Below are 12,763 nucleotides of genomic sequence, written 5' to 3' on the forward strand. Positions count from 1 at the left end.
ATGTTCGGCCGAACCCCGCCCACGCGCACACTTACTCCAGTTCCGAGCTGCCTGACGAAGGGACGCCTCAGTTCCTTGACACGACACGCTATGATTGCTGCTCCGCTGCGCTCCGCCTGTTTCTCGTCGCTTCGCTCTGCCATGCGTCCTGTTCCTCGCGCTCTTCCGCGTGTGAATATGGTGCGCACGTTCAGGTCGTCTTCGATCACGAACCGTGTCAAGACACTCTACACGCTCGAGCACGAATGGATCAAGTATGATGACGAAACGAACGAGGGAGTGCTTGGCATTACGGACCACGCGCAGAACAGTCTTGGCGATGTCGTATACCTGGAGCTGCCATCAGTGAGCCTCGAGGTGACCAGGGGAGGTGCGTCGTCTTCATTGACTAACATACAGACCAAATTGGCTCGATTGAGTCGGTATGTGTTGGCAAAAGGAACACTCTAAACATCTAACCTTTACAGGTCAAGGCTGCTTCAGACATTTACTCTCCTGTCAGCGGTATTGTCGCGGAGGTGAATGAAAAGCTGAATGACGAAATGTCGCTCGTGAACAAGAGCCCTATGGAGGAAGGTGCGTTATCACACCAAGTTTAAACATGGACGGTAATTTACACATAATCCAGGTTGGCTTGCCAAGATTCGTCTCACGAATCCTAGTGAAGTTGAGGAGCTCCTCTCTGAAGAGGCGTATAAGGCGACGCTGGACAGCTAGGTTGTCCTGCTAAATGAATGTCCAACTTGTGCAATCCTGGCAAAGTGACTCGCGCTGCACGTCTGGTACAGCTTTAAGTCCTTTAGTGCTTGGCCATAGATGCGTCCATATTGATGAGTCACGAAGCACACGCCTGTCCCAGTCCTCACTAAGTAGCTCCGACATCACATATGTGATGCGGTGTGCCATAATTCCGATCGACCATCCCAAGTACTGCACTGTGTCGTACACGATGCTTTGTCCCAAATGGCACTTGGACTCCATCGCAAAGCCCGTCCGGCTGCATATCGACGTCGGACCAACACACTGACCAGTTGCCAGTGAATCGGCCGTGTGATACACATGTGTCACAGGAACCAATGCGTATGCATCGTCGTTCGGCGTGTTAGCGGGAGGAATTGGCACATGAAGACGTGCGGCGGCCATGCGGTCACCAGGCGATTCAAATGCTACAGCCGGCACACCAAATGTAGCACCAAGCAAACTGGCCATCACACCGCCCAGGCTGTGTCCTGTAACCCAAATCTGGCTATTTGGGTACATGTAAGAAATGTTATTATACAAGTCAGTGGCGGCTGGGTAGTACAGTGAATTCTCCAACAGCGCCCGACTTAGACACTCTGTATCACACTGATTCTTCCCTTGGTAGCAATCACAGACGGGTTTCCATGCATTCGTGACTCTTGCACAGCAGCAAGAAAACAACAGATTGTCATTATCCTTGTCTTTTTGACCAGTTTCACCGCCCGGCAGGAAGCTAGCACTTGTGCCCTTTAACGCTACAATGACGAGACGGTCCTTTTCTGTCGCAAACACTTGTCCTCGAAGACCTTCTGACTGCCATCCGAACTTGCCAGACCAGTGCAGGTCAGGCGCATCTGTAATCTTGGTTGGAACATGTTCATAGTACGCCCAGCATGAGAGGCGAGCAAGAATTTTCAACGTGCGTCGATCAGTGACATCTGGCCACGCCGCATCGATGTTTTCCCATGCATCACTTGATGAAAAATTTTCGCTGTTAGCAATCACAGGCACTGTTGTTCGATGCTGGAGAAATGCGCGCACGTCACGAAGACGTCGGATTGGCCGCATTACACTCCGTACGCCATAAACTTCAGGATTCTCGTGGATTGGCATATAAAAGATCCACCATACACCTACCAGAAGCACACATGCCCAAGCAGGCCATGACTGCATGTGGCGTTTAAGACAGGCAGGTGCAAGGTCTGAACAACGTGAGTCTCTTGAACAATCACCAAGAAGATACGCATGATATCCTATGGAAATTGTGGCGGAGACACATGAACTTGCTTATATAATATGATCTGCTAAGCTTAACGCGTCACGTTCTCGTTTCACCCCGGCAGCTCTTCGACGTACAGAGACAACAAGGCATGTGGGCTCGACATGGTATGATGTGTATGCGCGCCGTGACGCGATCATGCGCCCTTCCTGCCCGCGCAGGCACATATGTACCAAAAAGGCAGCCTCTGCGTTTTCTTTTTACATCGGCGCAGCGGTTTGCTTCAGAAGATCCTCGCTCGAATCTCGAACAGGCATTACCACCTGGTTTTGAGAAAGTTGGGCAATCGCCAGATGCTCTTGCAGCGATCAGCAAGCTTGCAGAGGTTTTGGAAAAAAATGGATTTGATTTGTCCGGCTCGCAGAAACCATCTATGATGCAAATGGCCAAGCTTGCCACGAATGCGGAAGTGCGTGAATGGACCGGAAAAGGTATGTTTGCACGTATTTAGATCTGGGCTTTAACATCCAGTCGTCGAAGAAATGCGCAAAGCCGGCGTTGACATGTCTCCAGAAAATCTCAACACTCTCATGAAGGGTATCAATTGATGTGTAAAGCCTCGGACTGATAACATCCCTAGCGTCTGCGCTCTATCGCGTCGTAATGCTTCAAACGCTTGGTCCCATAGAAACGATCAATGGTAGCCATCAATTCTTAGCTATTTGGCCGCTTTAACAACTTATTTTCTATAAAAATTCACTGACCCATTTTCTTAAGTGGCAAGGGCCAAGGGTCTAATTGCGTGCAATAACATAATTTGTGTCGCACATAAAGCTTGATCCTCGGGGCATTAGGCTACGAATATCTACAAGGAATTTCAAATATCTTGAACGACTGCACGCTAGGCCAGTATAAAGATCCGGAACTTGGTACTCCATACTCATATGGTCTGATTGAAGTTCATTAAAAGATAATATGGCGCATGTGACGCGTATAAGCTCACCGTGAGGGACCCTATCCGAATCTAGCACTTCTCCACAAATTTCACTGTCAATGATTTGCACTAGTAATAACGATTCTCAAGCCATCAAGCGGTACACACTGAATACGCCTCCATAATCTTTCCTAGTTTGAAGACCAATCAGGCACGTAATGTCAACGAAGTGAGGCATAAAAATAACATCGGCTTGTTTAAATTTAACCCGGCTTGCGTTGGAAGACCACTTGTCAAAAAATAGCCAATGCAAAAGGCAATGATGTTCAGGCCAACCCAGAAGATTATCGTTATTCTATAGCAAACGATAGTCATTCCAGCATCCCGATATACCACAAGTTCTTGGGGGCATAGCATATTTGATGAAAATTGTAAGATTTGATGATAAGCGTCATTAGACTAATAAACAAATCTGGTGAAAGCTTTTATATGAATCTTGAGTATCCATAATGTCAATATACTGCCGCCGGTACACATAGTCCCACGAAGATGTGCTCAGCAATTGATGCATCAATTCAATTACTATGGGATGATCAAACGGTGGGATTTTGAATAATAGCAAATTGCAATAGCACACTCCTTGATCTTTTACTTGAAAGTGCGGTTTCAACCCTTCAAACTTGCTAATTGGGTTTGTTTTTGCGTGTTCTCCTGCATGCGATTATCATGTAGTTTAGGACTTCGTTACTGTAATACAATTGGTCAGACTCGGTGCCTGTTTTCTTACCCCGGTTATGATTGTCTTGGCAGATTCGTTCCAACCTGGAATTAAGAAATGAAGTCACATGCTGCACGGGCTTCTTGCGTGTGCGCACCGATGACGCAAGTCCTGCGCCGGACCTGATAACCGACCGGGAAAGCGCCTAGTAATGCAACTAACGGTCATTGCTAAGTTTCTACAATATAACCATGCTTGATGAGTTGAATCCAGCCCAATACCTTGCAAAAACAAACACCACTTTCTTGGTTGGTGATGTTACACAAGTTTTGACAGGATGCAATGCACTTGCGTCTGTCCATTTCGGATCGTACATCCCCGGTGAGATGACAGCAAATGTGACGATGGGCTATTTGTCCTATTCAATCCAAGATTTCTTAAACAACATAAAAAATGTTCCTGATATTTTTGCTAATGGAACCGCAACACATCAATGTGTCGCACCAGAAATCCATTTCACAAGACATCAAAACTCCCAATATCCAACGATACACAATAATTTCCACTTGTTCGCTAATGAAAAGTTTGACCCCGAGCTACTCATTATGAATGCTACATGGAGTTTTTTACGGTTCAATGAAGACCAATTTTATGTCGGCGAGCCTCTCTCCGCTGGGCTTTTTGATTGTACGACTGTCCGGTATGACTGGAGGAATGGTGATAAGATACAGAATCGGACCTACGATACACATCATGCGGGCAATGCTACTAAGCAGCTGCTTGAATTAGATGATCCTCAGTCAATCACAAACCTTAGTATTACTTGCCTTGATGTTTTCGAAGCGAAACAACCTTTGCATCAAGATCTCCCCTCTGGATCGATGAGCCAATCAAGCCACTCGCTGGTCCAACTTGTCGCAGTCTTCTTGGCGACTTTGATTGTTACTTTAGCTTAGATTCTCATTTTATAACGTGCAAAAGCGATGCGATAGCCTCTATATGCGTTAACATGCATGTTTATGCCACATTAATTTTACAATCGTTGTTTCTTTGGCAGATCATACATAGTCCGTGTTTCTCGAGCTGGTCCTTCAATTTAAAGACAAGAAAGTTCTTACACTACTTGGTGATGCGGGTTCACCCACAATAGACAAGACACCAATAACGCCTGTAGGCTGTTTGATTTGATTTGTTCATGCGTGTAAACGCTGTTTCATGCGGCCTGTAAGCAGGTTGTACCCCAGGATTATGATGCTATTGGTTGTATCGGTGCCTAATTTTCTCCACCTAGTCACAGCAAAGGCACAAGATCTACCGCGAATGAGAAAATAAACTCATGCTGCACGGACTTGGGTATGTATGCATGAATCAAGTCATGTGCCGGGCCTTTTATCTGACCGGAGGCAGGACTCAGTCGCGCACCTGATGGCCATCCATAACTGCCACAATAGCCATGACGCATCAGATGAATCCAGCCGAATATCTCACTAAGACCAATACCACTTTCTTGGTAGGAGACGTTTTCGGGGTTTTGACAGGGTGTAATACACTTGCCTCAGTTCATGTTGGATCCTACTTTATTGATAACGTCACAGTAGCGAACATGACTATGGGCTACTATTCGCACTCTGTAAAAGAGTTTTTATTCAACATCAAACATGTACCCGATATATTTTTGAATGGGACGGCAACACACCAGTGTGTTCAACCTGAAATTCAATTCGCAAAGTATTCTGAAAGACAGTACCCGACGAGTCATAATGAATCTAGTCGAGGCTGGTGGAAATATTCATATCCTGTATACCACATTATGAATGCAACATTGCAATTTCTACCTTCTCATTCGAATGAGTTTTGGGTCGGAGAACCTATAACGGCAGGGATCTCTCAATGTACGACTGTACGATTTGATTGGAAAATTGGAGATAAAATACAGAGCCAGACACCCACGCCATTTCCTGGGGGAAATGCTACGAAGCAGCTGCTCAACATAAATGACTCTCAGTCGGTAACAAATCTCAGTCTAGCATGCACGGAACTCGGTACAATTGATCCGCCATTGATTCAAGATTCCGGGTCGATAGCAGCCTCGAGTTTTTCGCTCGGTCAGCTTCTTGCTATCTGCTTGGCAGCATCAGTTGTAGCCTTTGCTTAGATCCTTATTTTACAGAGTTCGAACACAAGTTTTGTTCAATAACTCAGTGACGAATATACACACCCGTGGCTGCCACTAGAAATCCAAAGCCTGTTTTTCATGTCTCTTGCTATGCACATGTTTCTCCAGTCGCTCCGATATAGACTACATATTAATGTCTTACACTGATTCCTGTGATTATCCCGTCATTGAGAATGCATGGCTAACTTTGGTATATTTCGAGCGTTTCTACACGAATGTAGTGTTTGAATGATACCCCAAGGCTGAACAAGATGCTAATTTCGTCTGCAAGCTGCTTTTTGGATTCAGCCTTTTGTGTTAGTTCTCCTGCATGTGGCGATCACGCGATTTTGTACCTTCTTTCCGCGATCCTATTGGCTAGTTTCTCGTACCTGTTTCTTACCCCACCTATGATGCTTTTGGTGAGGGTGTTCGAATCTGGAAGTAAGAAATTAACTCACATGCGGCACAGGCTTCCTGCATGTGCGCATCGATGACGCAAGTCTTGGGTCGGTGTTCACTCCCAGTCGGACTTTGCGAGTCGTCACGCATTAAGCGACCATCTCTGCTTGTTACAATATAAATATGATTCCTTCGTTGGATCCAGCTCAATACCTTGCAAAAACAAATACTACCTTTTTGGTTGGTGATATTTCAAAAGTTTTGATAGGATGTAATACACTTGCGTCTGTTCATTTTGGACCAGGCGTCTCTGATGACGGTAAAGCAAAAGCAGTTATGGGATATTTCTCTCACTCAGTAAAAGAGCTTCTATTTAACTTGAAGAACGTGCCTCGTTCATTCGCTAATGGATCAGTGACACATCAATGTGTCGAACCAGAAAACTATTTTACAACATCTCCGAGCTCCCAGTATCCAACGATTCATACCAATTTCCGATCATTCATACACGAACGAACTGAGCCTGAAAAAATCATCACGAATGCAACAAAGATGTTTTTCCCGCGGTATGAAAATCAATTTGCTGTTGGTGAGCCTCTTTTTGCGGGACTATTTGAGTGTACATACGTTCGGTATGACTGGAAGAGTGGTGATAAGATACATAACCAGACGTATCACAAGCAACTTGCGGGAAATACTACAAATGAGCTGCTCAAATTGAATGACTCGGATTCAGTCACAAATCTTAGTATTGCTTGTCTTGAATATTTTGCATGGATGTCGGGTGTGCACGATTCTTCGTCTGAATCGTTCCATCATTTAACTCCTTTACTGGCCCAGCTTCTCGCAGTTCTGATGGCAACATTGGTTGTTATTCTCGTTTAGATCCTTCTACGCCGAGCGACGACGTATTAATGTACAGCTTATGAGTCGACGGTTTCCTCCGCTTAAAGTAGTATGACAACACCATTCTTTACTTTTCATATAATTCTGGTGCTTTTGAGGTTGATAAGTATGTGGTTTACATCGGTTTTAATACTTTTTCTTAACTATATGATTCATGATGGGGTCGCTCGATCATTGTCTAGAAATCATCACTTTGGTCCATACGTGTGCTAACGCTACTACATACTTGGACAAAAGCCCATTGTTAATAGGAGCGCCAGAAAGGCTATATTGTTCATGGTGCACACCATGTTCTCACTTGATGATAAGGAATCCATACTACTGGTTTTATTTTTGAAATGCATTTGTAGTCCGAACAGACAGGCAGAGGAATGTGACAATCAGCTATTCCTGGCAATTTTTTCCTGAATCTATTTGTTTGAATAGGTCAGTTCAGTAACCTGCTTCGCAAAGAGCCTTCTCACTATTTTGTGATCATGGCTTCAAGTTTGTACGAGAGTTTGCTTAATTGGTCCCGTCCACATTTATATGAATCCTCAAGAGACGAGTGTAACAAGTTGAACACAAAGAGCTGATCGGCGATCCCAATTCCTGCTTGTCGATTCGTCAGGTACAAGTGCAGTATTCGCATGGCCCCACATTGTAACTCCACAATAAAGGTGCCAGGACAGTTCCGCGATTTAAATCTAGATGTGCCGAATATTGTCGACACAAGCTGCAAGATCATTCTGGGGTCTTTCGTGGCATAGATATTCTATACTTAGATCTGAAAAGAATGAGTCATGTCTAATGTACATATTTGCTAGAGAAAAGAAAAACGAAATGAGAAGGATTTAGATAGACGAAATGTTTCGTGCCTTCCTACAAAGGTTCAGCCACGGAACGTGGCTGTCATTATATATGCGATGGCTGCGCAATCACGCCGAAAAGTACTTTTAAAAGATACTGATACTGGGCTGCATGTATTTCAAAGAAAAAAATCCTCAGAGGCCTATACGTCTCTAAGCACATGAAAATGGATGCATAAAGGAATCCAACCATGACAATTTACGCAATAACGCTGCTGGCAGGTACATTCGACCTGTCGTAATACCAATGATTCGTCTACCATAGTGCGTAAACTGAACATAGTGGCTCTCTTTTATGTGTGAATAAGCAAGTATCAGGACCTTTGCCATGATATAAGATGATGCATAAAGAATGAAAAGATCATGCCATCGCTCTATCCACGGAATAAAAGGAAATGCAGGGTATCAAGGTCTCGAGCATTATGCGTCAGGTGTATAATACCTCGGTCGCCGGCGTTCCTGCGGCGTTCGAAGCCGCATACGAAGAGGCGAGACTGGTGACGACCGGCGAGAACGTTTCCGTTCTGTCTCTTGCTCCTTTTCATCGGAGCGCATCCACTGCTCCGCCATGCTCTTGGGCAAAACATACACATCTTCCAGCATGCTTGGACCAACAATTCGGCATAGCTTATGGTAGACAGGTTCTGGTAGAGCATCAGCATCGAGTGGCTGCATCTCGAGGCTATCCAAGAGAACATCATGCTGTTCAGCGCCCTCTTCCTCCAAGACCTGTGGATCCAGCGTGCATGAGCGGACAAGGAAGGTTGGTGTACCTGTACACTGTGTGAGAGTAAGGCGTTGCAATGGACAATGCGAGCGTGTGCAATGTGGGCTTTTCGATTGAGTAATGGGAAGCTCCATACTCGAGTCAGCCACATCCTGTGAGGCTTCGTGCTGTACATGTGAGGAAGCAACTGGGTTTTCAGCACGCCATCCCTCTAGAGTGGATTCATGCGAAGGAGAGACATCAGTCTTCGCCTTAGAAGCAGAAGACGCTTTCTGTGTGTCGGGACTTTCTGTGGGTCCACTGGCTCCATGAGAGCTCTCAGGAAGATCCTGATGCGATTCTGTCAAGGATTCTGTCTCTCTCCCATCATCCGTCTTTGTTCCTTCTTTTATCTTGTTTTCCTCCCATCTCTCTCCCTCATCTTTGTCTTTCTCTTCTTTCTTTTTGTCGGCTGCTGTATTTGCATGATGCATCGAGTCTTTTTGAGACTCTGCTTTTGGACTTGTTTCCGTACATTTTGACTCTTGCGCTGAATCACCATCAGCATCTTCGTTGCCCATGTGATGCCGCTCTGTTGATTCGCGTACATGAGCATCGAACGCTGTGTCTTGTTCGTAGCTTGAATAGTCTGGGGCTTGTTTCAGCGGCTCATTCAATGATGCTTCGAGCGACTCGGTGTGCAACGGCTGTTGTGTCCTTCTTCCAGGTTCTTCGTCGCATTCATGAGTTGAACCTTTCACATCCACGTTTGATGATTTGAGCATTGACGCGTCTGCATGAGATAGATTCGATGATGATACATCTACGCTTGCAATTTTATCCGTTGCATTCGGACGGTTTCGGGCTGGAGCTTGGTTAAAACGATCCATCGTCCTTATATCATCAGCATTTTGCTGCCCAGTCTCTTCATCTCGATTTGGCGAGAACGAAGCAGCATCCATAGTGTTCAAGTGCACCGACTCGGGTATATGATCACTATCATGTGTGGAGCTTTTCGACAGCGGGGGCTGTGGCTGCACATGGTTCTCTGCAGATAGTTGATCAACAGCAGTAGCCTCTGTGCGGGGCTCGATTTTCATGTCCGTGTGCACTGGACCATCTGGGGAATTTGTATGTCCGTAGTCCACACTCGCATAGGCAGACTTATTGAGTTCAGTCTCTGGCGCACGTCCATCGAAATGTTGCACGTCCAGATGTTCTTCTTGTGGCTCATTCTCTTCGGACTCATTTTCGTCAAAGGCAGCATGCTCTTCTTCGCCTTGTGTAGAGGGCGCATGGAGCTCGTCTTCTTCGACGAAGTCATCCCAATCTTCAACGTTGTCGGACAAACTAGCTTCTCCATCCACCTGCCTAGGCTCGTGACCCATTGGTATACTAGATAGAATGGGACCACTGTCCTCATCACTGTCAGAGAGTACAACGATCGGCGCATGAGAGTCCATTAATAGTCTTGTTGCGACTGGATTGGTCAGTTGAGAAGACGCCGATGCTAACATGGACGGCATTTCAGGTGAATAAGACAGGTTTTCATACGCTGAATCAGTCGAAAGGAGCGAGTCAGCAAGAGCCGGTGCATGCCTTTCGGTATCCAAATCATGCGTATGAACTACGCATTTGTCATGATGCGAAACAAATGGATCGCTCGAATGAGAAGCATGAATGCCCGAGATAGAAAAGACATCCTGATGAGCAAGATGATGAAAGAGGGATACGGAGTCACTCTCGGCCTCAGGAGGCGTGTCACGGTTGTCATGAGAGAAATAAATCAGGTTGTCGTGATGGGTCACCTCGCTCACAGGTGGATCAACTGAATGCGTGTTGTCCGTCACATCGCCGAATCTCGCCTTGCCTTTTGCCCGGCCTTTTTCCTGCTCAGGATCGACCGCTTGATTACCTGTGCCCTGTTCCTCGTCTTTGTTCACATTCGCAACTTCAAGTGCCTTTTGAGCGCTCGAGTCATTAGCATCGCCAGTCTTTTCTTCTCCATCGAGATCATCGTCTATATCACTTTCCTCTTCTGCTTCATCCTGGTCGTCATCGTCGACTTCCTCCTCGAGCACATCCTCATCATCTCGCTCAGTGTCTTGATCCACCTCGGACTCTTGATCTGAAGATGCGCTCCCCGATTCCGTGGCATTCTGGTTAGAATCCAGCACTTCAATGATGCGCTTTGGTGTCTTTGTAGGACTGGCACGCGAACGAAGCAACGCATCGACGTCTACGATACCAGTCTTGGCATTCATGAAGGACGAAAACAAAGAGGACGCCGATCCATGCGCTGGAGATGATACTTCATTCGGCGGCTTATCAACGCGCCACACTTGTTCTGCAAATCCGTCCAAGTGCACAGGACCTTGCTGCTCGTCATCTACAACACCGCCAAGAGACAGGAGCTCTTCAAGTGCCTGGGCAGTGCGATGAAAGTGGCTTTTGGCGCGCACGTCTTCCTCGACAGGTGGCTCTTCCTCTTCCTCCTCCTCCTCTTCTCCTTCAGAAGATGATGAAAGTGTCAAGATGCGGCGCCGTTTTTGTGCGCGCACGAAAGGGACGTCCGCGGTGTCTGCATCTTCTGTAGCGTGCGCGACGTAAGCGGAGTGCGGGCTTGACGGCGCAGATCGATGCAGCAAGGCACTGCGCAAGTTCTCTCGAACACCATCGAGCCAGCACGACTCGTCAAAGTTTTCAAATGCGGAGCGCCGCGGCGTTCGGGCATGCCATGTCGTGGGCCGATCGCTGTGGCTCCGTCGACCCCAGGACATGGTGGCAAAAGACAAGTGGAGGTCCAGCAGATGTGCCCCCCGCTGGTTTTGGGACAAAGAAAGGTCGCGAGAGAAAAAGTGGTAAACGGCGGCACGGCCAAGTATAGCCACAGCCAGCTCAGAAGCCCTCAATCCAAGCACCAAGTAGTCCTTGTGTGTAGCCTGGTCGTCTGCTTGCCCGGAATTCTGCGCTAGACGTTGCCGAGCTGGTCATGCCGACAGCTGCATTGCAAGAGGCTGTTGATACACAGCTTTACGAATCCAATGCATTGAAGCGCGACATTGCCAAGCGAGCACAGACGCTCAATGATACTTCTCGTGCGTGTCACTAACAAATCATGGCATGTGTATATATGTGTGTGTGTTTGTGTACTAATGCAGCAGTGCGTGCGTGCGCGTCCAGCGTAACCCCCATCAAGCACCTATCGCTTCGGAAGCGTGCCGTGCTCAAGTGCCAGTCGCCCAAAGTCGTCGCTCTCGACTGGTCGCCAGACTCGCGCCACGTTATGACAGCCTCACATGATGGCCACTTGCTTGTGTGGAATGCTCAGCAGGGCTACAAGGTCCAGGCCATCACGCTGCCAGTCTCGTGGGTTATGTGCTGCGCATACTCGCCATCAGGCCAGTACGTGGCATCTGGCGGCCTCGATAATACTTGCACCATATACAATCTAGCAGCGCGGACGAGCCCAATGGATGTACCTGTATCGCACTCGCTCATACAGCATTCTGGCTACATTAGTGCGTGCAAGTTTCTGCACCGTGACAAGGAGATCCTTACAGCGTCCGGCGATGGATCCGTCGTGCATTGGGACGTTCAAACAGAGCGGTGTTTGTCCATCATGGAGGCCCATCGTGGCGATGTGCTATGTCTCGCGACGTCGCCGACAGACCCGAACGTGTTCGTCTCAGGTGGCTCAGATGCGCGTCTCCATGTGTGGGACAAGCGCACGACCGGTGCAGTGCAGACCTTTTCATCACATCAGACCGACATCAATGCTGTCGATATGTTCCCTGACGGCTATGCGATTGGCTCCGCCTCGGATGATTCGACGTGCCGCTTATTCGATATGCGTGCCGATCGTGATCTCATGGCATTGGAGATGGGCGCTGACGTCTCTTCACCGGCGACGTCCGTGTCGTTCTCCAAGTCGGGTCGGCTCTTGTTTAGTGGGTATGAGTCGAACAAGATCATCGTCTGGGACACACTGCGTGGCGAACGTGTCAGCGTCTTGTCAGGTCACGGCGCGCGTATCGCCTGCACACGCACAAGTCCTAACGGGGCGCATCTCGCTACAGCCGCATGGGATGGAAAAGCTATGGTATGGGGTATCTAGACGGTAATGGGATATAT

At 47.4% G+C, this 12,763-nt stretch overlaps 5 protein-coding genes across 5 annotated transcripts; 3 read left to right on the forward strand and 2 right to left on the reverse strand.

Moving 5' to 3' along the window:
- Positions 1 to 90: 90 nt before the first annotated feature.
- MGL_1768 (uncharacterized protein) lies at positions 91 to 599 on the forward strand (the record flags this gene model as incomplete). Its single annotated transcript, XM_001730717.1, has 3 exons — positions 91 to 370; positions 400 to 422; positions 468 to 599. The coding sequence occupies 3 exons, from the start codon at positions 91 to 93 to the stop codon at positions 597 to 599; spliced, it is 435 nt and encodes a 144-aa protein (XP_001730769.1).
- A 127-nt stretch (positions 600 to 726) lies between these two features.
- On the reverse strand, positions 727 to 1,914 carry MGL_1769 (uncharacterized protein; the record flags this gene model as incomplete). The annotated part of the gene is made up of 1 exon (XM_001730718.1): positions 727 to 1,914. One exon carries the CDS (start codon positions 1,912 to 1,914, stop codon positions 727 to 729), a length of 1,188 nt encoding a protein of 395 aa, XP_001730770.1.
- Positions 1,915 to 2,132: 218 nt separating this feature from the next.
- MGL_1770 (uncharacterized protein) lies at positions 2,133 to 2,568 on the forward strand (the record flags this gene model as incomplete). The annotated part of the gene is made up of 2 exons (XM_001730719.1): positions 2,133 to 2,451; positions 2,492 to 2,568. 2 exons carry the CDS (start codon positions 2,133 to 2,135, stop codon positions 2,566 to 2,568), a joined length of 396 nt encoding a protein of 131 aa, XP_001730771.1.
- Positions 2,569 to 8,343: 5,775 nt separating this feature from the next.
- MGL_1771 (uncharacterized protein) lies at positions 8,344 to 11,409 on the reverse strand (the record flags this gene model as incomplete). The annotated part of the gene is made up of 1 exon (XM_001730720.1): positions 8,344 to 11,409. The coding sequence occupies one exon, from the start codon at positions 11,407 to 11,409 to the stop codon at positions 8,344 to 8,346; it is 3,066 nt and encodes a 1,021-aa protein (XP_001730772.1).
- A 506-nt stretch (positions 11,410 to 11,915) lies between these two features.
- Positions 11,916 to 12,746, forward strand: MGL_1772 (uncharacterized protein; the record flags this gene model as incomplete). The annotated part of the gene is made up of 1 exon (XM_001730721.1): positions 11,916 to 12,746. One exon carries the CDS (start codon positions 11,916 to 11,918, stop codon positions 12,744 to 12,746), a length of 831 nt encoding a protein of 276 aa, XP_001730773.1.
- Positions 12,747 to 12,763: the final 17 nt, after the last annotated feature.

This window comes from Malassezia globosa, assembly GCF_000181695.2.
Source record: "Malassezia globosa CBS 7966 chromosome Unknown mgl_sf_4.1, whole genome shotgun sequence".
NCBI lineage: Eukaryota > Fungi > Basidiomycota > Malasseziomycetes > Malasseziales > Malasseziaceae > Malassezia > Malassezia globosa.